The sequence below is a fragment of the Pseudorasbora parva genome, chromosome 6 (genome assembly GCF_024679245.1).
Source record: "Pseudorasbora parva isolate DD20220531a chromosome 6, ASM2467924v1, whole genome shotgun sequence".
In the NCBI taxonomy this organism is placed as follows: domain Eukaryota; kingdom Metazoa; phylum Chordata; class Actinopteri; order Cypriniformes; family Gobionidae; genus Pseudorasbora; species Pseudorasbora parva.
Window position 1 is genome coordinate 34380788 of NC_090177.1, and position 22433 is coordinate 34403220.

The window sequence follows — 22433 nt, forward strand, 5'->3', positions numbered from 1 at the left end:
CTAATTACAAACACACAGGGGCAAAAATCCCACTGAAATATCAAGGGGTATTTAATGAATGGAGGCCTGGACTATATTCTGAAAGTCAATGTCTGATAGATTTACTTAAAATACAACAAACTTCAAAAAACAAACGCTATTTTCTGTAGAGGGCACCTATTTAAAACAAAGGCGTAATTTGATGACGCCGAGTTTGAGCTCAGAATCTTGAGACATGATCTTCACCTCATGGTGGAAACGGATCAGAATAGGACTGATTCTTAGGACAGAATGTGATTATTAACGTTACTGTAGTGTGAAGCAGAGCAGGACCGAGTGTTGAGGAGCTGAGCACGGCCGCTGGAGCGATTGTTATGCAACACACGACTCGCGAGCACCGGGACTTTTATTATGACGGGACACAGTCGCCGGCACTATTTCCGCTTCTCCAGTCATGAATATGAGGTAACGCAGCTCTGTTTATCATATTAGATACATTTAAGTGTGTTTAAAATGATGTTCTGACGTTACTCTGTGCGTTCACTCAGTGGCTGCTGTGACACTTGTTCACACTGCTAAGAGGAAAGCGCTTCTGCAGAATAAAACCGGAAACCGAGAGTAATGCAGATATGACGCAATTGACAGGCGACTCCCTCAGATGTCCCGGTTCATTGGTTAAAATAGCAATTTTCTCACAATTTACAAATAGTTGGAAACATTTGGGATATTGTAAGACCTCAACTGAACAAACACTGGCCTGGTGGTTTTTGGATATTTTACCTTTAACTAACGTTAACAAAGATGAATAAATACTGTAACAAATGTATGCTGCTTGTTCGTTCACATTGAAGGATAAGTTCACTTCAAAAGCGAAGAACCTAATGTTCAAAATGGTCTTTCTCCTGGCTATCAATTCTCTTAAAAGGGTGGGGGACCTCCTACAGGCCTTGGCTATTTCGCCAACTTGCTTTTTTTTTGCCATTTTGCATCCTAGACCTGACTATGTGCCTAAGGTGTCATCTAACGTGGCACGACCAATGGTTCTTCAGGCCTTCCGTCCTCCATCGCATGTGCTGGCGGAAGAAGAGAGGCTTCATGTGCTCGTCTCTGTCAGAGCACTGAACATATATATTCAGAGGTCCTCTCAGTGGAAGAGGTCAGACCAGTTATTGGCACTCAAGAAGGGGCTTTCTGCTTTCAAGCAGACAATCAGTAATTGGATTGTTTAGGCTATTGCCTCGGTCTATCAGGTGCGCAATTCGCCTTCACTTTGGCCATGAGGGCTTCCTCTAGGTGTCCCTTTGCCACGCCTCTCCATTCCTGGGAGCAACTTGCTTTGAGCATAATAGCTAACTCTATTGTGTGCCGGCGTCCCTCCGTAGCTTCCGTGTATGCCTTTGCATTTTACATCATGACACAGCGCCAATCAGGATCGGAATAGTTTCATTCGTGCTTCAAACGTGCTAAGCTAAGGGAGCATCCCCAAAGTGTAACTGACACAGTGTCTCCTTCCCTTCTCAGCGAACAAGGGTTATCGTAAGCTGAGACGTTTTTTTGAGGAAAACTTTCCAGGATTTTTCTCCATATAATGTATTTCAATTGCAGCCAACGGGTGAATCACATTGAGTGAGTAACATTGTGTGCAGTCAAAGAAACAACAACAAATGTTTTTCGATACCGCTTTTATTTTGAAAGACGTGTGAAAACTGTTGACACTTCTGTCAGATGCTGAGAGAAACGTGATGTCCTTAATCAGTATCTGCGGTCAGATGAGATGTTATCGGGCTATGTCAGTAAAACTTAGAAAAACTAAATTTCCTAAAAAACTAAAAACTACTTTTAATTTATGATAGAAGTGTTTATTAGCAATTATTCATTTTGACAACTAATTTAGAAAGTTTAACATACTTTTTCAGTTGCAAGGTTCAGAAACACTCCTTAGAATCTCCTTAGAGTCCTTAGAGTTCAATGATTATATAAAATTAAATGAAGATAATAATTGTATTTGTTTTATTAATAAGTTATTTGCATGTCTCATCAACAAAGATGCAACAATGGAGAACCAAGTTATTATTGGGTTTTTGAGAACCAAAGTCAAACTGAGCAAGGTGAACTTTAGCTATAATGTAAGCCCCTTGCGTGGCGGTGAGGAATAACAAAAAAAGTCAAATTCCATAATCTAATTCACTACTATATCTAATTTACAATTAAGAACAAATGAACTGTATTCAGTCCAAATCAATGCAGTCAAATCATTGGTCCAAATCAATGCTGTCTTATCTAGAAAAAACATCTGTAATTTTCAAAAAAATGTGGGAAAGGTCACGCCTGTGATTTAGCTGGAAGTACCGACACCGTGTCGAAAAACTCTCATGTTCTCCTCCAACTTTAAAATGGTCCGACATCGTTGTTTTACCTTTATTTTTGTAATGGCTGTTTGTTTTGACCTGATGACGTCATGCATTATGAAGAATCACAACACCAAAGTCACACATCTGAGGTTAAAAAGTATATATTTTTATACATTCTTGAAAATGACAGATAGTTTTGCTAGATAAGACTCAGTTCCTCAGCTGGGACCGTGCAGTCTCTGACGCCATTCGAAGCTCTTTGAAACTGCATTGATTTGGACCTTTAACCTAGTCTGGATGCCAGCACCAAAGAAAATTCTCCAGAAAAAAATGGCTTTTGGGGGGTAAAACGTGTGTTATTTTGGCAAGGTTGCCTGCTAAAATTCGCATTCCTGGGTCTATATATCACATAATTGAGGTCGCTTCAAGCCGCAGACATGGAAAACAACCCTTGGGAAAACCGCAGACTTGGCAACACCGTGGAGTTGAGCTCTGTTGACATTTGACAACTAACGTAATGCGTCGCTTCGTTGCTCTGATTGGTTGTAGGTCTGTCCAATTGATGCCTTTCCTGATTCGAGTTGAAACACGCCCCATAATCACAGCCCAATGGAGCAGTATCAGACTCATATTCTGACTAGAATTGAGTTTGAAAATGTCAGGCAACCTTTAACCCATTGCCTGCCATTGAAATCCACTAAATGAAGAAAAATCCTGGAATATTTTCCTCAAAAAACTTAATGTCTTTACGACTGAAGTAAGAAAGAAATGAACATCTTGGATGAGATGGGGGATGTAAATTATCAGGAAAGTGAACAAAATAACATTATAACCTTATAATGTTATAATAACATTATAACCTTACAGTAAAGTGTTTTAGGCATAGAAAATATTACATAAAATATGGCCTTAGAACCGGAAAAACGCAATTACATATAAAATAAAATAGTAAACTTTATTTATTTTATATAAAAATTTAGTATGAAGATGGACTGGTTCAATATCAAAACTCTTAAAAAAATATTATCTTCAAGGTCTGATTTAAACATCAGTCATGAATGTACAGTCCTTTTGGTAGAGCTGCACCTTTGGGCTCAGCTCCGCCTCTGGGCTCATCGGGCCTTGTGGTGCAGCTCAACTTCAAGGCTCAATTGTGCCCCACCATGGTAGACCTCCACCTCTGGGTTCAGTAAGTGTGTTTAGCAATAATGTTATAAAATATTTACAGATGTTTTTCGTTTTGATGTTGATTGATTTGTTTGGTTTTAACTGCAATACTTGTTCACTGACTGATTCAGTTTTGTATTTTTATGGCTACAAAAGTGTGTCCTCATAAATCCGTGTCCAAATCAAATCCAGAGAAAAAATATTGGCCCTTAATAATACAAAAAAGTATTTACTGGCTAGAGGAATAGGAAGAGTGTGTATGTGTGTGTGTCAGGTTTTACTAACTTACCATGGAAATTCATAAAGAGACAACAACAAAAAAACACTTATATAACACATTTTCACATATAAAATGGTAAAAAAAAAGTAAAGAGCTAAAGTTAGTCTATAACAGTGTTAGGTAAGTTACTAACAAAGTAATTCATTACTAGCAACTAATGACATATTCAACAGATTACTAATTACATTTTCTAAAAAGTATTGGATTACTTATCATTAATTACTTTCTAAATCCTATATCAACCTCAACCAGTTGAACAATACAATGATAGACATGAAACTGCTCTTTTAATTCTTTAAATAAGTAATATAAAATTGCATAAATTATTCTTGAAATGACTGATGTATTTAATTGACATTAAAATATACATTTTAACATTACATGTTACATTTTTATTTTTTTTGTAAGGAAAAAGTTATGAATTACTTAGTAATGCCTTACACCCAACACTGGTCTATAGTAATACTCATTAGCTTTCATAATACTGAAGTCAGACTTAAGAACAACAGAATTTATTGGAGGTCCCTACCATTATATAAATACGTGTGTGTGTGTGTGTGTGTGTGTGTGGGCATGTTTTTGTGACATATGAGGACACAAATGTGTATAATGACATGGGTATGACAGGTATTACAAGGAGAGGGTGTAATATTGGCCATGTCCCCACTTGTGTGTGTGTGTTACCTTTCAACCCGAATGTTCCTGAAATAGACGGCTGCTCCCCGGTGAACTTCTTTGGAGTTTTCTGCTTCCTCCCTGGCTCAAATGGAGAAGAACAACAACAAGAGGTCAAACATCTCAATAATATGGCGAAGAGCTACATTCATGGTTGCTCTATGACACCGCTCATGAGCAACTGCTGTAATTCACACTCTCATTAATGATGCTCAAACTTCAGCGCACCAAAGCACCTGCTGTTGCACATGCTGCGGTTCCTCAAGTGGAGGAGCTGACACGGCATCAGGAAGCAGTCATGGGAGCAGAGATTTGATATCCATTTCTATGTGTTAGCATAGCCTTTGATTGTCAACTTATGTCACACAAACTCAGCTGCTCTAGTGCTGTTTTCTTGACATTTCAGACATCTGCACACACACTGTCCTCGCCTCTGGCTCTGGCATGGGACAACAAACGAAGGGATCGTGTACCCAAACAAAGGCCATAAATAGCGGACTCACAGTATGAGCCACGTCGACATCTCGACACACTGCGTCTCTGCCAGGCAGAGACAGAGACAGCAGCCGCCACCAGGTACCAGAGAGACTTACTGACCAGCAACCCTCAGATCTAACACAGAGCACTTACACACTGCTGCTTAAAGGGCCAGGCCACCATTTCCTACAGATGTCAATGAGGGCATTCTGGGACGTGTTCATGAAAACATTTTGAGATCAAATCCTGGAAATTAAATTACCGGGAGCTTCATCTTTTTGAGTGACACTACTTCTGGTTATGTATTACCAACATAACCTCTGTTTGCAGAAAAGGAGAGTTGTGCTCAGAATTGCTCAGAGTGAAACTGCATTTGCAAATATTTTTTTTATTACTTTGCTCCTAAAAATGCACACATTTTCACTGCCAACAACAGAAAAATATAAATAATTTTAAAACGTTTTTATTTATATTTTTATATTTACATGTATTTACATTATTATTTAAAGCTGCAGTCCATACATTTTTGGGATCTAGCAGTTAATAAACAGAACTGCATGCGTCTTGCAGAAGAACATTGTAGCCGGATCTACTTCTCTCTGTATTCAGGGTAAGACAAAAATACGGTTTAGAAAATGAATTCATGATAAACAGTCTTATTATATAATTTTTGTAAATCATGAACAAAAAAAAGTTATGGACAGAAGCTTTAACATTTACTTGAAAATTATTTTACAAATTATTATTTGTGTTGTAGTACTCGAGATCGGTCTTGGTCTCGAGACCACTTTTTAAAGGTCTTGGTCTCGTCTCGGTATCGACCGCATTTTTACTCGGCCTCGTCTCGGGCGAAGATGACTCAGGACTTTGTCTCAAGACCGGTCAAGACTCCAGCTGAGGGCATATAAAGAGCAGAGAACTCCACCCCGCACGCACTCTCTCTGTCTTTAAAATAAGCTCCTTCTTAGCTCTCTCTCATACTTCACATATTAATCTAAATCAAAAGTTCAGAAGACCGAATCCATGTTGAACGTTGCGGATTCGGACAATTGTTTTGAATTACCGCTCGGTGTGAACTGCGCTCAAAAAACGTTGATCTTCTCTGACCAGCAAAACAGCTGACATAAATCATACTTTAAATAAACAGGAAACAAATTCTATCCAGTTATAAAGTGTTTTCTGTGTGACAAACCTTCCGCGATGTTCTTACAGCTGGGATTCACACACAACGGGTCTGCTAATGTCCAATTCACGACCAAATGACTCATTTGAACCGAATCATTTTAACGACGGTAATAAGAACTGAAGAATCTGTTCAACAATGAACTGAACGAATCAGTTTAATCATTTACTCAGAACACCTCAGAAATGAGAACACAAGTGTGCTTACCCAATTTAGCAAGAGTGGAGAGTAAGAATTATTAGTTTTAACTATCCACATGCAAGTACAGGGTTTATTTTCCTTTTTGTTGCCCAATAAAGCTGCACAATAACATTTTCAAATTGTAATTGAAAAATATGTACATATATAAAATAATTTGCTTAAGCAGCATACTAATGCATATCTATATGATACATATTCCACCTCCTGTTGTTCACATTCATTTAAGACATAATGGACTGTGTCTGAGATTAATACCTCAACGAGATTAGCATTTTTAGGGAACTTTGAGTTTTAAAATAGAAGCGAGCGCTGTTCACAAAAAAACACTCCATCTGTCAGAGTCAGTTTGGTGTTTGTGTCCACCATAGTCTGTAAACAATATGGACACGTCGTCTTCAGTGCCTCCCATTGACGAAAAGTTAAGTGTTATTTGCTTATAGAAGAAAAAAATTAATTACCCACAAAGCTGCAATGCCTTTTGATTATTTGATCAAAACTTCTCTCATGGTACACTTACACACCCACACATACGAGAGAAGTGCTAATCATATGCATATGCAATATCATATTACACATTTTATCATAAGCGTGGGGACATGCACTAGTCTTGTCTTGGTCTCGGCCCTCCAAAGTCTTGGTCTCGGTTTAGGTGGTCTTGCCTACAATATATATATATATATATATATATATATATATATATATATATATATATATATATATATATATATATATATATATATATATATATATATATATATATATATATATATATATATATATATATATTTTTTTTTTTTTTATTATATGTTTCTACATATACACAGTATAAAGTATTGTATTTTTTGTAAAGACCTTAAAGCTGCTATCCGTAACTTTTTTGTGTTTAAGATTTACAAAAATTATAGGCCTTACTTTATATTAGGTGGCCTTAAGTACTATGTACTTACATCAGAAAAAAAGTACAATGTACTTCCTGTGTTCAAATTGTATTGCAAAACACCTTTGCTGATATTGAGATGGGATACGGGTAAAGTAAGGGACAGGTGTGGTGTGGGTCAGTTTAAGGGTAGAGTTAGGGACAGGTGTGGTGGTGTGGGTCAGTTTAAGGGTAGAGTTAGGGACAGGTGTGGTGGTGTGGGTCAGTTTAAGGGTAGGGTTAGGGACAGGTGTGGTGGTGTGGGTCAGTTTAAGGGTAGAGTTAGGGACAGGTGTGGTGGTGTGGGTCAGATTAAGGGTAGAGTTAGGGACAGGTGTGGTGGTGTGGGTCAGTTTAAGGGTAGAGTTAGGGACAGGTGTGGTGGTGTGGGTCAGTTTAAGGGTAAAGTTAGGGTCAGGTGTGGTGGTGTGGGTCAGTTTAAGGGTAGAGTTAGGGACAGGTATGGTGGTGTGGGTCAGTTTAAGGGTAGAGTTAGGGACAAGTGTGGTGATGTGGGTCAGTTTAAGGGTAGGGTTAGGGTCAGGTGTGGTGGTGTGGGTCAGTTTAAGGGTAGAGTTAGGGACAGGTGTGGTGGTGTGGGTCAGTTTAAGGGTAGGGTTAGGGACAGGTGTGGTGGTGTGGGTCAGTTTAAGGGTAGAGTTAGGGACAGGTGTGGTGGTGTGGGTCAGATTAAGGGTAGAGTTAGGGACAGGTGTGGTGGTGTGGGTCAGTTTAAGGGTAGAGTTAGGGACAGGTGTGGTGGTGTGGGTCAGTTTAAGGGTAAAGTTAGGGTCAGGTGTGGTGGTGTGGGTCAGTTTAAGGGTAGAGTTAGGGACAGGTATGGTGGTGTGGGTCAAATTAAGGGTAGAGTTAGGGACAGGTGTGGTGGTGTTGGTCAGTTTAAGGGTAGGGTTAGGGTCAGGTGTGGTGGTGTGGGTCAGTTTAAGGGTAGGGTTAGGGTCAGGTGTGGTGGTGTTGGTCAGTTTAAGGGTAGGGTTAGGGTCAGGTGTGGTGGTGTGGGTCAGTTTAAGGGTAGGGTTAGGGTCAGGTGTGGTGGTGTTGGTCAGTTTAAGGGTAGGGTTAGGGACAGGTGTGGTGGTGTGGGTCAGTTTAAGGGTAGAGTTAGGGACAGGTGTGGTGGTGTTGGTCAGTTTAAGGGTAGGGTTAGGGTCAGGTGTGGTGGTGTGGGTCAGTTTAAGGGTAGGGTTAGGGTCAGGTGTGGTGGTGTGGGTCAGTTTAAGGGTAGAGTTAGGGACAGGTGTGGTGGTGTGGGTCAGTTTAAGGGTAGAGTTAGGGACAGGTGTGGTGGTGTGGGTCAGTTTAAGGGTAGAGTTAGGGACAGGTGTGGTGGTGTGGGTCAGTTTAAGGGTAGAGTTAGGGTCAGGTGTGGTGGTGTGGGTCAGTTTAACGGTAGGGTTAGGGTCAGGTGTGGTGGTGTGGGTCAGTTTAAGGGTAGAGTTAGGGTCAGGTGTGGTGGTGTGGGTCAGTTTAAGGGTAGAGTTAGGGTCAGGTGTGGTGGTGTGGGTCAGTTTAAGGGTAGAGTTAGGGTCAGGTGTGGTGGTGTGGGTCAGTTTAAGGGTAAAGTTAGGGTCAGGTGTGGTGGTGTGGGTCAGTTTAAGGGTAGAGTTAGGGACAGGTGTGGTGGTGTGGGTCATTTTAAGGGTAAAGTTAGGGTCAGGTGTGGTGGTGTGGGTCAGTTTAAGGGTAGAGTTAGGGACAGGTGTGGTGGTGTGGGTCAGTTTAAGGGTAGAGTTAGGGACAGGTGTGGTGGTGTGGGTCAGTTTAAGGGTAGAGTTAGGGACAGGTGTGGTGGTGTGGGTCAGTTTAAGGGTAAAGTTAGGGTCAGGTGTGGTGGTGTGGGTCAGTTTAAGGGTAGAGTTAGGGTCAGGTGTGGTGGTGTGGGTCAGTTTAAGGGTAAAGTTAGGGTCAGGTGTGGTGGTGTGGGTCAGTTTAAGGGTAGAGTTAGGGACAGGTGTGGTGGTGTGGGTCATTTTAAGGGTAAAGTTAGGGTCAGGTGTGGTGGTGTGGGTCAGTTTAAGGGTAGAGTTAGGGACAGGTGTGGTGGTGTGGGTCAGTTTAAGGGTAGAGTTAGGGACAGGTGTGGTGGTGTGGGTCAGTTTAAGGGTAGAGTTAGGGACAGGTGTGGTGGTGTGGGTCAGTTTAAGGGTAAAGTTAGGGTCAGGTGTGGTGGTGTGGGTCAGTTTAAGGGTAGAGTTAGGGACAGGTGTGGTGGTGTGGGTCATTTTAAGGGTAAAGTTAGGGACAGGTGTGGTGATGTGGGTCAGTTTAAGGGTAGGGTTAGGGTCAGGTGTGGTGGTGTGGGTCAGTTTAAGGGTAGAGTTAGGGACAGGTGTGGTGGTGTGGGTCAGTTTAAGGGTAGGGTTAGGGTCAGGTGTGGTGGTGTGGGTCAGTTTAAGGGTAGAGTTAGGGACAGGTGTGGTGGTGTGGGTCAGTTTAAGGGTAGAGTTAGGGACAGGTGTGGTGGTGTGGGTCAGTTTAAGGGTAGAGTTAGGGTCAGGTGTGGTGGTGTGGGTCAGTTTAAGGGTAAAGTTAGGGACAGGTGTGGTGGTGTGGGTCAGTTTAAGGGTAGAGTTAGGGACAGGTGTGGTGGTGTGGGTCAGTTTAAGGGTAAAGTTAGGGTCAGGTGTGGTGGTGTGGGACAGTTTAAGGGTAGAGTTAGGGACAGGTGTGGTGGTGTGGGTCATTTTAAGGGTAAAGTTAGGGTCAGGTGTGGTGGTGTGGGTCAGTTTAAGGGTAGAGTTAGGGACAGGTGTGGTGGTGTGGGTCAGTTTAAGGGTAGAGTTAGGGTCAGGTGTGGTGGTGTGGGTCAGTTAAGGGTAGAGTTAGGGTCAGGTGTGGTGGTGTGGGTCAGTTTAAGGGTAGAGTTAGGGACAGGTGTGGTGGTGTGGGTCAGTTTAAGGGTAGAGTTAGGGTCAGGTGTGGTGGTGTGGGTCAGTTAAGGGTAGAGTTAGGGTCAGGTGTGGTGGTGTGGGTCAGTTTAAGGGTAGAGTTAGGGCCAGGTGTGGTGGTGTGGGTCAGTTTAAGGGTAGAGTTAGGGTCAGGTGTGGTGGTGTGGGTCAGTTTAAGGGTAGAGTTAGGGACAGGTGTGGTGGTGTGGGTCAGTTTAAGGGTAGAGTTAGGGTCAGGTGTGGTGGTGTGGGTCAGTTTAAGGGTAAAGTTAGGGTCAGGTGTGGTGGTGTGGGTCAGTTTAAGGGTAGAGTTAGGGACAGGTGTGGTGGTGTGGGTCATTTTAAGGGTAAAGTTAGGGTCAGGTGTGGTGGTGTGGGTCAGTTTAAGGGTAGAGTTAGGGACAGGTGTGGTGGTGTGGGTCAGTTTAAGGGTAGAGTTAGGGACAGGTGTGGTGGTGTGGGTCAGTTTAAGGGTAGAGTTAGGGACAGGTGTGGTGGTGTGGGTCAGTTTAAGGGTAAAGTTAGGGTCAGGTGTGGTGGTGTGGGTCAGTTTAAGGGTAGAGTTAGGGTCAGGTGTGGTGGTGTGGGTCAGTTTAAGGGTAAAGTTAGGGTCAGGTGTGGTGGTGTGGGTCAGTTTAAGGGTAGAGTTAGGGACAGGTGTGGTGGTGTGGGTCATTTTAAGGGTAAAGTTAGGGTCAGGTGTGGTGGTGTGGGTCAGTTTAAGGGTAGAGTTAGGGACAGGTGTGGTGGTGTGGGTCAGTTTAAGGGTAGAGTTAGGGACAGGTGTGGTGGTGTGGGTCAGTTTAAGGGTAGAGTTAGGGACAGGTGTGGTGGTGTGGGTCAGTTTAAGGGTAAAGTTAGGGTCAGGTGTGGTGGTGTGGGTCAGTTTAAGGGTAGAGTTAGGGACAGGTGTGGTGGTGTGGGTCATTTTAAGGGTAAAGTTAGGGACAGGTGTGGTGATGTGGGTCAGTTTAAGGGTAGGGTTAGGGTCAGGTGTGGTGGTGTGGGTCAGTTTAAGGGTAGAGTTAGGGACAGGTGTGGTGGTGTGGGTCAGTTTAAGGGTAGGGTTAGGGTCAGGTGTGGTGGTGTGGGTCAGTTTAAGGGTAGAGTTAGGGACAGGTGTGGTGGTGTGGGTCAGTTTAAGGGTAGAGTTAGGGACAGGTGTGGTGGTGTGGGTCAGTTTAAGGGTAGAGTTAGGGTCAGGTGTGGTGGTGTGGGTCAGTTTAAGGGTAAAGTTAGGGACAGGTGTGGTGGTGTGGGTCAGTTTAAGGGTAGAGTTAGGGACAGGTGTGGTGGTGTGGGTCAGTTTAAGGGTAAAGTTAGGGTCAGGTGTGGTGGTGTGGGACAGTTTAAGGGTAGAGTTAGGGACAGGTGTGGTGGTGTGGGTCATTTTAAGGGTAAAGTTAGGGTCAGGTGTGGTGGTGTGGGTCAGTTTAAGGGTAGAGTTAGGGACAGGTGTGGTGGTGTGGGTCAGTTTAAGGGTAGAGTTAGGGTCAGGTGTGGTGGTGTGGGTCAGTTAAGGGTAGAGTTAGGGTCAGGTGTGGTGGTGTGGGTCAGTTTAAGGGTAGAGTTAGGGACAGGTGTGGTGGTGTGGGTCAGTTTAAGGGTAGAGTTAGGGTCAGGTGTGGTGGTGTGGGTCAGTTAAGGGTAGAGTTAGGGTCAGGTGTGGTGGTGTGGGTCAGTTTAAGGGTAGAGTTAGGGCCAGGTGTGGTGGTGTGGGTCAGTTTAAGGGTAGAGTTAGGGTCAGGTGTGGTGGTGTGGGTCAGTTTAAGGGTAGAGTTAGGGACAGGTGTGGTGGTGTGGGTCAGTTTAAGGGTAGAGTTAGGGTCAGGTGTGGTGGTGTGGGTCAGTTTAAGGGTAAAGTTAGGGTCAGGTGTGGTGGTGTGGGTCAGTTTAAGGGTAGAGTTAGGGACAGGTGTGGTGGTGTGGGTCAGTTTAAGGGTAGTGTTAGGGACAGGTGTGGTGGTGTGGGTCAGTTTAAGGGTAGAGTTATGGACAGATGTGGTGGTGTGGCTCAGTTTAAGGGTAGAGTTAGGGTCAGGTGTGGTGGTGTGGGTCAGTTTAAGGGTAGAGTTAGGGACAGATGTGGTGGTGTGGGTCAGTTTAAGGGTAGAGTTAGGGTCAGGTGTGGTGGTGTGGGTCAGTTTAAGGGTAGGGTTAGGGTCAGGTGTGGTGGTGTGGGTCAGTTTAAGGGTAGAGTTAGGGACAGGTGTGGTGGTGTGGGTCAGTTTAAGGGTAGAGTTAGGGACAGGTGTGGTGGTGTGGGTCATTTTAAGGGTAAAGTTAGGGTCAGGTGTGGTGGTGTGGGTCAGTTTAAGGGTAGAGTTAGGGACAGGTGTGGTGGTGTGGGTCAGTTTAAGGGTAGAGTTAGGGACAGGTGTGGTGGTGTGGGTCAGTTTAAGGGTAGAGTTAGGGACAGGTGTGGTGGTGTGGGTCAGTTTAAGGGTAGGGTTAGGGACAGGTGTGGTGGTGTGGGTCAGTTTAAGGGTAGGGTTAGGGTCAGGTGTGGTGGTGTGGGTCAGTTTAAGGGTAGAGTTAGAGACAGGTGTGGTGGTGTGGGTCAGTTTAAGAGTAGAGTTAGGGACAGGTGTGGTGGTGTGGGTCAGTTTTAGGGTAGAGTTAGGGACAGGTGTGGTGGTGTGGGTCAGTTTAAGGGTAGAGTTAGGGACAGATGTGGTGGTGTGGGTCAGTTTAAGGGTAGGGTTAGGGTCAGGTGTGGTGGTGTGGCTCAGTTTAAGGGTAGGGTTAGGGTCAGGTGTGGTGGTGTGGGTCAGTTTAAGGGTAGAGGTTAGGGTCAGGTGTGGTGGTGTGGCTCAGTTTAAGGGTAGGGTTAGGGACAGGTGTGGTGGTGTGGGTCAGTTTAAGGGTAGAGTTAGGGACAGGTGTGGTGGTGTGGGTCAGTTTAAGGGTAGAGTTAGGGTCAGATGTGGTGGTGTGGGTCAGTTTAAGGGTAGAGTTAGGGACAGGTGTGGTGGTGTGGGTCAGTTTAAGGGTAGAGTTAGGGTCAGATGTGGTGGTGTGGGTCAGTTTAAGGGTAGAGTTAGGGACAGGTGTGGTGGTGTGGGTCAGTTTAAGGGTAGAGTTAGGGACAGGTGTGGTGGTGTGGGTCAGTTTAAGGGTAGGGTTAGGGTCAGGTGTGGTGGTGTGGGTCAGTTTAAGGGTAGGGTTAGGGTTAGGTGTGATGGTGTGGGTCAGTTTAAGGGTAGAGTTAGGGACAGGTGTGGTGGTGTGGGTCAGTTTAAGGGTAGGGTTAGGGTCAGGTGTGGTGGTGTGGGTCAGTTTAAGGGTAGAGTTAGGGTCAGGTGTGGTGGTGTGGGTCAGTTTAAGGGTAGAGTTAGGGACAGGTGTGGTGGTGTGGGTCAGTTTAAGGGTAGAGTTAGGGACAGGTGTGGTGGTGTGGGTCAGTTTAAGGGTAGGGTTAGGTGTAACTGAAGTGCCAACTGTGTAATTACAAATGTAACTGCAGAAATTAATTACAGATGTAATTACATGCAGGTATTTTTTAAAATGTAAGTATAATGTAAAAACATGTATGTACACAATAAGTGCATTGTATCAAATTATTAATTACAATGTTAGTACATAGTAGTTGAGGCCACCTTATATAAAGTGGGTACAAATTTTATAATGAGAATAATACAGCATGAATCTATTTTCCCAAAAAATAGTTTTTGTCTTACTCTGAATCATTATGGTACACTATAATAAGTGTTTATATTGGGACTATTTCAGGCCGGTCGGGAAGGAACCTGTGCGGAGGAGCAAAGTCCCTGCGTGACTCACCATAGAGACAAACAGAGAGAAGTAGATCCGGCTAGAATGTTCTTCCGCAAGACGCATGCAGTTCTGCTTATTAACTGCTACACCGCAAAAAGTTGCAGACTGCAGCTTTAAAGAATGTTACTTTTTTTGCCTATATTTTCACTAGTCGACAACACAAAAAATATGAATAAAGAAAATGTAAAATTGAATTTAAATGTATACTTTTATGTTCACATTTATCATTTTAAATGTACCATTTTTTAGTTTATATATTTAATAATATTTATTTTTTATTATATCATTTTACACATCTTTTTTTTAAGAACATAGCTCATCAAAAATATCACAAAACAACCTGTCAGTTCACAAGTTCATTAACTATCTGTGAAGTTTTGAAGAGTTAAAAAGCAGAATTCATATCCAAAAGTCACAGTAAAAATCTACGTGTACATGATGTAACTGGCCCAAAAGTCTCTCACACGGGCCTTAACTAAATACTTGTAGTTATTGGTACTAAATGATTACCATATTGATGTAGAATGGTATTCCATGTGGTAAACCAAGATACTTTCATGCACCACATTAATCTCAGAGTGTAGCAATCTTACTGTGCTTCATTCTCTCTGGGTCCTCTTCAGGGAAAGGTGGGGGCAGACTGCCCCCCTCGCTCTCACTGCCCCCTGCATCTGAGGACGTCCCCTGCTGCTGTCTCCTGTCTGACCTTTGGGAGGCGCATTCCCCATTCTGTAAGGATTGCGAGACCTCCTGGGTCTTCTTCACCTTGAAAAATACGGGTGATAGAGGGCTGTTCTCCATGGGCCTGAGAGGGAGCACAGGGAACACAGATTATTAAAGTCAATCCACAGAGAACTGGTACCATAGTGACACATGAGGACTTCATCTGGAACTTAATGATGGCAGTGTGGAAAACAAGTCATGTCCTGAAGCGATTTTTGCTGCGTGTCAAAAATGAAAAAAAGCTCATTCAAATTTGCTGCAGAAATGATTCATGCGCAAGGGTATTCAGGAAAAGGGTATTGAGCTTTCAAACCTTTTTTTGGCATTTCCCTTCACAGGGCTTTTCTGCTGTTTGGGTTCAGACTTGGTATCGGATTTGGTCTCCAATGTGACCCTTTCTGGATGATTCCACAGCTTGTGCTTCTGAAGACGCACCTTGGTGGCAAATACAGCCTCACAGTACGGACATCCGTGACTCAGCTTCTCTGCTATGGTCGCCTGAACGCCACACACACACACACACACACACACACACACACACACACACACACACACACACACACACACACACACACACACACACACACACACACACACACAGTAAGTTCAAGTGCTTTAGGTCTCGGATCCAAATGAAAAAGGCAGTGGATCTATCTGGGTCACTTAAGTAGGTATTGGTCAAGATGGTTAACTAGTTGACTTTTATGCTTTGTGTGTGTGTGTGTGTGTGTGTGTGTGTGTGTGTGTGTGTGTGTGTGTGTGTGTGTGTGTGTGTGTGTGTGTGTGTGTGTGTAGGCATGTTTTTGTGACATATGAGGTCACAAATGTGTATAATGACATGGGTATGACAGGTATTACAAGGAGAGGGTGTAATATGAGGACATTGGCCATGTTCTCACTTTTCAAAATGTTAAAAAATCATACAGGAGCAGGGGCAGTGTAAGAGGATAGAAAATACGGTTTGTAAAGTATAAAAACCATTACGCCTATGGAATGTCCCCATATGTCACAAAAACAAAGTGTGTGTGTTTATTATATTTTTATTATATTTTAAAATGAAATTTTGGGGTCAGTAATTTTTTTTAGTAATACTTTTAGTCTGTAATGATGCATTAAATTGATTGAAAGAGATTTATTGAAACAATTACATTTTTAAAACTTTTTATTCTTTAAATAATCTGAGGTTTTAACAAAAATATGAAGCAGCTCAACTGTTTTCTAACCATAATGATGATGATAATAATACAATGTTTCCTGATCATCAAATCATCTTATCAGAATGATTTCTGAAGGATCATGTGACACTGAAGACTGGAGTAATGATGCTGAAAATACAGCTTTGATCACAGCAATAAATCAGATTTTAAAAAATATATTAAAATAGCAAACATTTATTTTACATTGATAATTGATTTCATAACATTACTGTTTTTACTTTATTTGTGAGCACAAGGATCTTACAGACCTCAAACTTAAACAATAGTAATAGTCTATACATGCATGTATAATTAAACATATATTTTAAGTACTTCTAATATATTTGTAAAGGGGATCGATTTAGATCCTCCTTACAGTGTTTTAGATAGAGTTTTTACTGTTCAGCGCTTAGCATACTAAAACCCTCTAAATTCATCCTCTTCAACAGTCAGTCACAAAAACACTTCTTTCAAATCTGCTGACTTCAAAACAATCACATTTACCCTAAAACAAGCCTAATTTTAAAGGGCTTCTTATGACTGACTGACTAGTTGAGTAGCTGTTCAAACAACATACTAAGTTTTAAATCAATGCAGTTTTGTACATAACTTTTTGTAGTGTAAGAATGTGTTGTCTGGATTTCAGTTTTTACCCCTTGGCATCGCTGATAGTGATATTTAAGTCCGTAAATACTGGGGAATTCCAACCAGCAGCCTGAGCTAGGACATTTCACCCTGGAACGACTCTTAAACTCCTCTTTCCACTGAACCATCATATGGGCCTACGTGACACACACACACACACACACACACACACACACACACACACACACACACACACACACACACACACACACACACACACACACACACACACACACACACACACACACACACACACACACACACACAAGAGGCATTAGAAACTATTAGCAATCAATTCGGTTACACACAGCCCTCTGTGCGATGTTCTTCCTACAAATACAACAGTTGGAAATAGTTTGGAAAGTCCCTTCCACAAATGGCATAAAAAACACCCGGAATTCCATTTTGGTGTAGCTTCACTCCTTCATCAACAGCCAAAAAGGACATTTTATTGCTTGACTCACAGGAATAATGCGCAGCTCCTGCACCTCCACGCGAGGACGCCCTTTCTTCTTGCCTTCGGACTTCTCATTGTAAGAGGGACCTGAGTGTCAACATGAAAGATCACGTTACTTAGATAATGTGATGACATATAGTGTATGGTTTGATCTATTCATAACTTTTTTTTCTCTCACATCTATCACTATTTGCTGTTAACTTTAGTAGATTAACATCAACCATCGTTAAAATACTTCTGGCAAGATTTTAGAAATGCTGCATTTCTACAACAGTCATCTACTACAACTATATATATATATATATATATATATATATATATATATATATATTATATATATATATATATATATATATACACACAGTGCCTTTCAAACTTTTTTAACAAATCAAAAACTGAAAAATTGGGCGTGCAAAATTATTTGGCCCCTTTACTTTCTGTGCAGCAAACTCTCTCCATAAGTTCAGTGAGGATCTCTGAATGATCCAATGTGGACCTAAATGAAAAATGATGATAAACAGAATCCACCTGTGTGTAATCAAGCCTCCGTATAAATGCACCTGCACTGTGATAATCTCAGAGGTCCGTTTAAAGCGCAGAGAGCATCAGGAAGAACAAGGAACACACCAGGCAGGTCCGAGATACTGTTGTGGAGAAGTTTAAAGACGGATTTGGATACAAAAAGGTTTCCCAAGCTTTAAACATCCCAAGGAGCACTGTGCAAGTGATAATATTGAAATGGAAGGAGTATCAGACCACTGCAAATCTACCAAGACCTGGCCGTCTTAACCATCTTTCAGCTCATACAAGGAGAAGACTGATCAGAGATGCAGCCAAGAGGCCCATGATCACTCTGGATGAACTGCAGAGATCTACAGCTGAGGTGGGAGACTCTGTCCATAGGACAACAATCAGTCGTATACTGCACAAATCTGGCCTTTATGGAAGAGTGGCAAGAAGAAGCTATTTCTTAAAGATATCCATAAAAAGTGTTGTTTAAAGTTTGCCACAAGCCATCTAGGAGACACACCAAACATGTGGAAGAAGGTGCTCTGAACTTTTTGGCAACAATGCAAAACGTTATGTTTTGTTATGTTTGCGTAAAAGCAACACAGCTCATCACCCTGAACACACCATCCCCACAGTCAAACATGGTGGTGGCAGCATCATGGTTTGGGCCTGCTTTTCTTCAGCAGGGACAGGGAAGATGGTTAACATTGATGTGAAGATGGATGGAGCCAAATACAGGACCATTCTGGAAGAAAACCTGATGGAGTCTGCAAAAGACCTGAGACTGGGACGGAGATTTGTCTTCCAACAAGACAATGATCCAAAACATAAAGCAAAATCTACAATGGAATGGCTCAAAAATCAACATATCCAGGTGTTAGAACGGCCAAGTCAAAGTCCAGACCTGAATCCAATCGAGAATCTGTGGAAAGAACTGAAAACTGCTGTTCACAAACGCTCTCCATCCAACATCACTGAGCTCCAGCTGTTCTGCAAGGAGACATGGGCAAAAATGTCAGTCTCTCGATGTGCAAAACTGATAGAGACATACCCCAAGAGACTTACAGCTGTAATCGCAGCAAAAGGTGGCGCTACACAGTATTAACTTAAGGGGGCCGAATCATTTTGCACGCCCAATTTTTCAGTTTTTGATTTGTAAAAAAAAAGTTTGAAATATACAATAAATTTCGTTCCACTTCATGATTGTGTCCCACCTATTGTTGAGTCTTTCATTACAGTTTCATATCATTATGTTGGAAGCCTGAAATGTGGCAAAAGGTCACAAAGTTCCAGTCCAGGGGGCCGAAGTTACTTGTTACTTTCGCAAGGCACTGTATATATATATATATATATATATATATATATATATATATATATATATATATATATATATATATATATATATATTGGACACTTAACATGAATGAATGTCTCTGCACTATATAACAAAATGTCAAAGCAAGTAATATTTATCTAAAAGAAATATAGCAGAAACACACTTTTAAAGCAATACATTTCACAAAAAAATAAGCGTTTGGACCATTTGTGGTTGTCAAATGTTACATGTCCATAGTTACTCTACATGTGTGGTTTATTGAGTTGTGACTTAAGTGTCCAATAGTGTCTTTTGGGGCCATTTTAACATTTTAACTGATTAACATTATATTCTCCAGCCATGTAAGATGAAAATAATGGAAAGCAAAAAGATATAAAAATATATATATAAACCCCTTTTTCTTTGGAATATCATGCAATGACAAATAAGAGTAGGAAAGTGAATAAGAAAGTCAATGATTTAATGAGGATTTCTATGGAATTCTTCTCCTCTCCTCCTTAAACAAATTGATTTTTATCAAAGAAGAACCATTAACCTTACTTCAGATTAATGATTGGCTCAGAAACTCCTCTCAACACCTCTCAACATGGCAGCTCTCCATATGTTCCAGACGTCCCCTCGGGGACTTTAGTGAGGCTGAACGAACATTTAGAGACACAGTCAATTGCAGATGCATTCTGCGTACAAATTAGTGCCATTGCTTATTTCATGCAAGTCCCAGGAGAACAGAAGATGATAGCATGTGTTGGCTTTCTGGTTGGCGGAGGTCACAGAAGGTTGCCGCAAATCCATACTAACCGTGGCAAGGTCACAACATTGAGCAAACAGCAGATAATTACACACTAATTCTCCATAGAGGCCCGCTGGCTTATGGCTGCTAAGCAACTATATAATAAGGACACTTACAAAGTGGCTTCAGACAAATTTTCTGCAACGAGTGTGTTTAAATGAGCCTGATAAAGGCCTTTCACAGGCTAGAGTAAGTCAGCCATTAATCAGCCATTTCTTCGACACAGCACTAGGAGGACACACTCCTTAAGTTAAACGGATAGGTCACCTAAAAGTGAAAATGCTCTCATTTACAAGACCTCATGTCATTCCAAAACCTATATGCTGTTATCCCTAGAACACAAAAAGGATTCTCGTTGATATACACTGACAGATCAAGCTTTAAAATCAAGATGTTTATCACACAAAAAAGAAAAAGCACCCCCAAAACTAGTAGTAACAGCCCATGTTACTCATGACTCTATATTCCACGTATGGAGAGTGCCTGTCACATGCCTGTCCTGTCTTGTGTGCACATGTGGGTTTTGTCAGTATGGCCTTTGTGCTTCTGTCATTGTCTGATCCCTCCCCCTTGTTATCTGATTAGTGTTGATTTCTCCCACCTGTTCCCTCTTGATTTCTTCCCTTTATAAGCTCCTTGTGTTTGTCAGTCTGTGTTGGATCCCTGTGTAATGTCTGCGTCTCCCGTTCCCCCAGTGACTTCTGTTGGTATGTTTTGAGTTTTAGTTTATGTTCTATTATGTGTTTTGCCCCCTCGTGGGTGTTTGTTTTGTATTTATGTTTTATTTGTTATAAATAAATATATCCTTTTCTGCACTTGAGTCCTCGCACCATTTTCCCTTGTTTGTGTACGTGACAGAAGGATCCAACCATACTATGAGGACTCAGCAGAGAAGTTCTCCCTCGGTGCCAGTTCCGGGGGTCCCGAGTCCGGGAATCCCGAGTCCAGACATGGCCTGGAGGGCCGTAATGGGAGGGTTTGTGGTGGCAGTCCTGCATGCTTGGGAAAAGCACAGGGTGTCATCCACCACTCCGGTGGTCCCAGTTCCGGTGGATCGTGCGCCGGTGGTCCCTGTGCCGGTGGATCATGTTCCGGTGGTCCCTGTGCCGGTGGATCGTGCTCCGGTGGATCGTGCTCCGGTGGTCCCTGTGCCGGTGGATCGTGTTCCGGTGGTCCCTGTGCCGGTGGATCGTGTTCCGGTGGTCCCTGTGCCGGTGGATCGTGTTCCGGTGGTCCCTGTGCCGGTGGATCGTGTTCCGGTGGTCCCTGTGCCGGTGGATCGTGTTCCGGTGGTCCCTGTGCCGGTGGATCGTGTTCCGGTGGTCCCTGTGCCGGTGGATCATGTTCCGGTGGTCCCTGTGCCGGTGGATCGTGTTCCGGTGGTCCCTGTGCCGGTGGACTCCGTTCCGGTGGTCCCGAGTCCGGAAACGGCCTGGAGGGCTGTGATGGGATGCTTTGTGGTGGCAGTCCTGCATGCGTGGAAGGAGCACAGGGCTTTATCCGAAGCCCCGGAGGCAGTTCCGGTGGTCCCAGTTCCGGTGGATCGTGTGCCGGTGGTCTCAGTTCCGGTGGATCGTGTCCCGGTGGTCCCTGTGCCGGCGGATCGTGTTCCGGTGGTCCCAGTTCCGGCAGATCATGTTCCGGTGGTCCCAATGCCAGCAGATCGTATTCCGGTGGTCCCAGTGCCGGTGGATACTGCTGGACTGGAGAAGTTTCCCCAACGCCCTGCCTGCGCCGCTGAGGCGTCCTGCTCTCCGTGCGCCGCTGAGGCGTCCTGCTCTCCGTGCGCCGCTGAGGCGCCCTGGTCTCCGTGCGCCGCTGAGGCGCCCTGGTCTCCGTGCGCCGCTGAGGCGCCCTGCTCTCCGTGCGCCGCTGAGGCGCCCTGCTCTCCGTGCGCCGCTGAGGCGCCCTGCTCTCCGTGCGCCGCTGAGGCGTCCTGCTCTCCGTGCGCCGCTGAGGCGTCCTGCTCTCCGTGCGCCGCTGAGGCGTCCTGCTCTCCGTGCGCCGCTGAGGCGTCCTGCTCTCACCGCGCCGCTGAGGCGTCCTGCTCTCACCGCGCCGCTGAGGCGTCCTGCTCTCACCGCGCCGCTGAGGCGTCCTGCTCTCACCGCGCCGCTAAGGCGTCCTGCTCTCACCGCGCCACTAAGGCGTCCTGCTCTCACCGCGCCACTAAGGCGTCCTGCTCTCACCGCGCCACTAAGGCGTCCTGCTCTCACCGCGCCACTAAGGCGTCCTGCTCTCACCGCGCCTCCCTGGCGCCCCCTGCACTCACCGCGCCTCTCTGGCGCCCTGCTCTCACCGCGCCTCCCTGGCGCCCTGCTCTACCCGCACTGCCCTGGCTGCCTGAACTCTATGGGCCGCCCCGGCCGCTTTAACTTGGTGGGCCTCCCGAACTCGGTGGGCCGCCCTGGCCATTCGAACTTTGTGGGCCACCATGGCCTCCTGAACTTTTTGTTTTCCTCGTTCCTCCCTTGTTTACCCCTCCCTTGTCTGTACCTTCTTTGTCTGTCCCTCCCGTGCCCCCCTGGTCTGTCCCTCCCGTGCCCCCCTGGTCTGTCCCTCCCGTCCCTCCCTGGTTTGTCCCTCCCGTCCCTCCCTGGTTTGTCCCTCCCGTCCCTCCCTGGTTTGTCCCTCCCGTCCCTCCTTGGTCTGTCCCTCCCGTCCCGCCCTGGTCAGTCCCTCCCGTCCCGCCCTGGTCAGTCCCTCCCGTCCCGCCCTGGTCAGTCCCTCCCGTGCCGCCCTGGTCAGTCCCTCCCGTCCCGCCCTGGTCTGTCCCGCCCTTCCCGCCCTGGTCTGTCCCGCCCGTCCCAGTGGAGCGTCTGGTAGCCGCTCCTTAAGGAGGGGGTAATGTCACATGCCTG

The 22433-nt window shown here is 44.3% G+C and overlaps 1 protein-coding gene across 3 annotated transcripts in view; it reads right to left on the reverse strand.

Annotated features, from left to right (window-relative positions):
* znf512b (zinc finger protein 512B) overlaps window positions 1-22433 on the reverse strand; it is a 102298-nt gene that overhangs the window by 23431 nt on the left and 56434 nt on the right. For 2 of the 3 annotated variants that reach the window (XM_067446768.1, XM_067446767.1), the window contains 5 exons: window positions 16944-17023; window positions 16488-16616; window positions 14952-15136; window positions 14509-14720; window positions 4462-4533 (listed from right to left, as the gene is read on the reverse strand). In XM_067446768.1, the coding sequence (XP_067302869.1) occupies window positions 4462-4533; window positions 14509-14720; window positions 14952-15136; window positions 16488-16616; window positions 16944-17023 (678 nt within the window). The remainder of the gene's footprint in view (window positions 1-4461; window positions 4534-14508; window positions 14721-14951; window positions 15137-16487; window positions 16617-16943; window positions 17024-22433) is intronic. The other variant, XM_067446769.1, reaches the window with a different exon arrangement.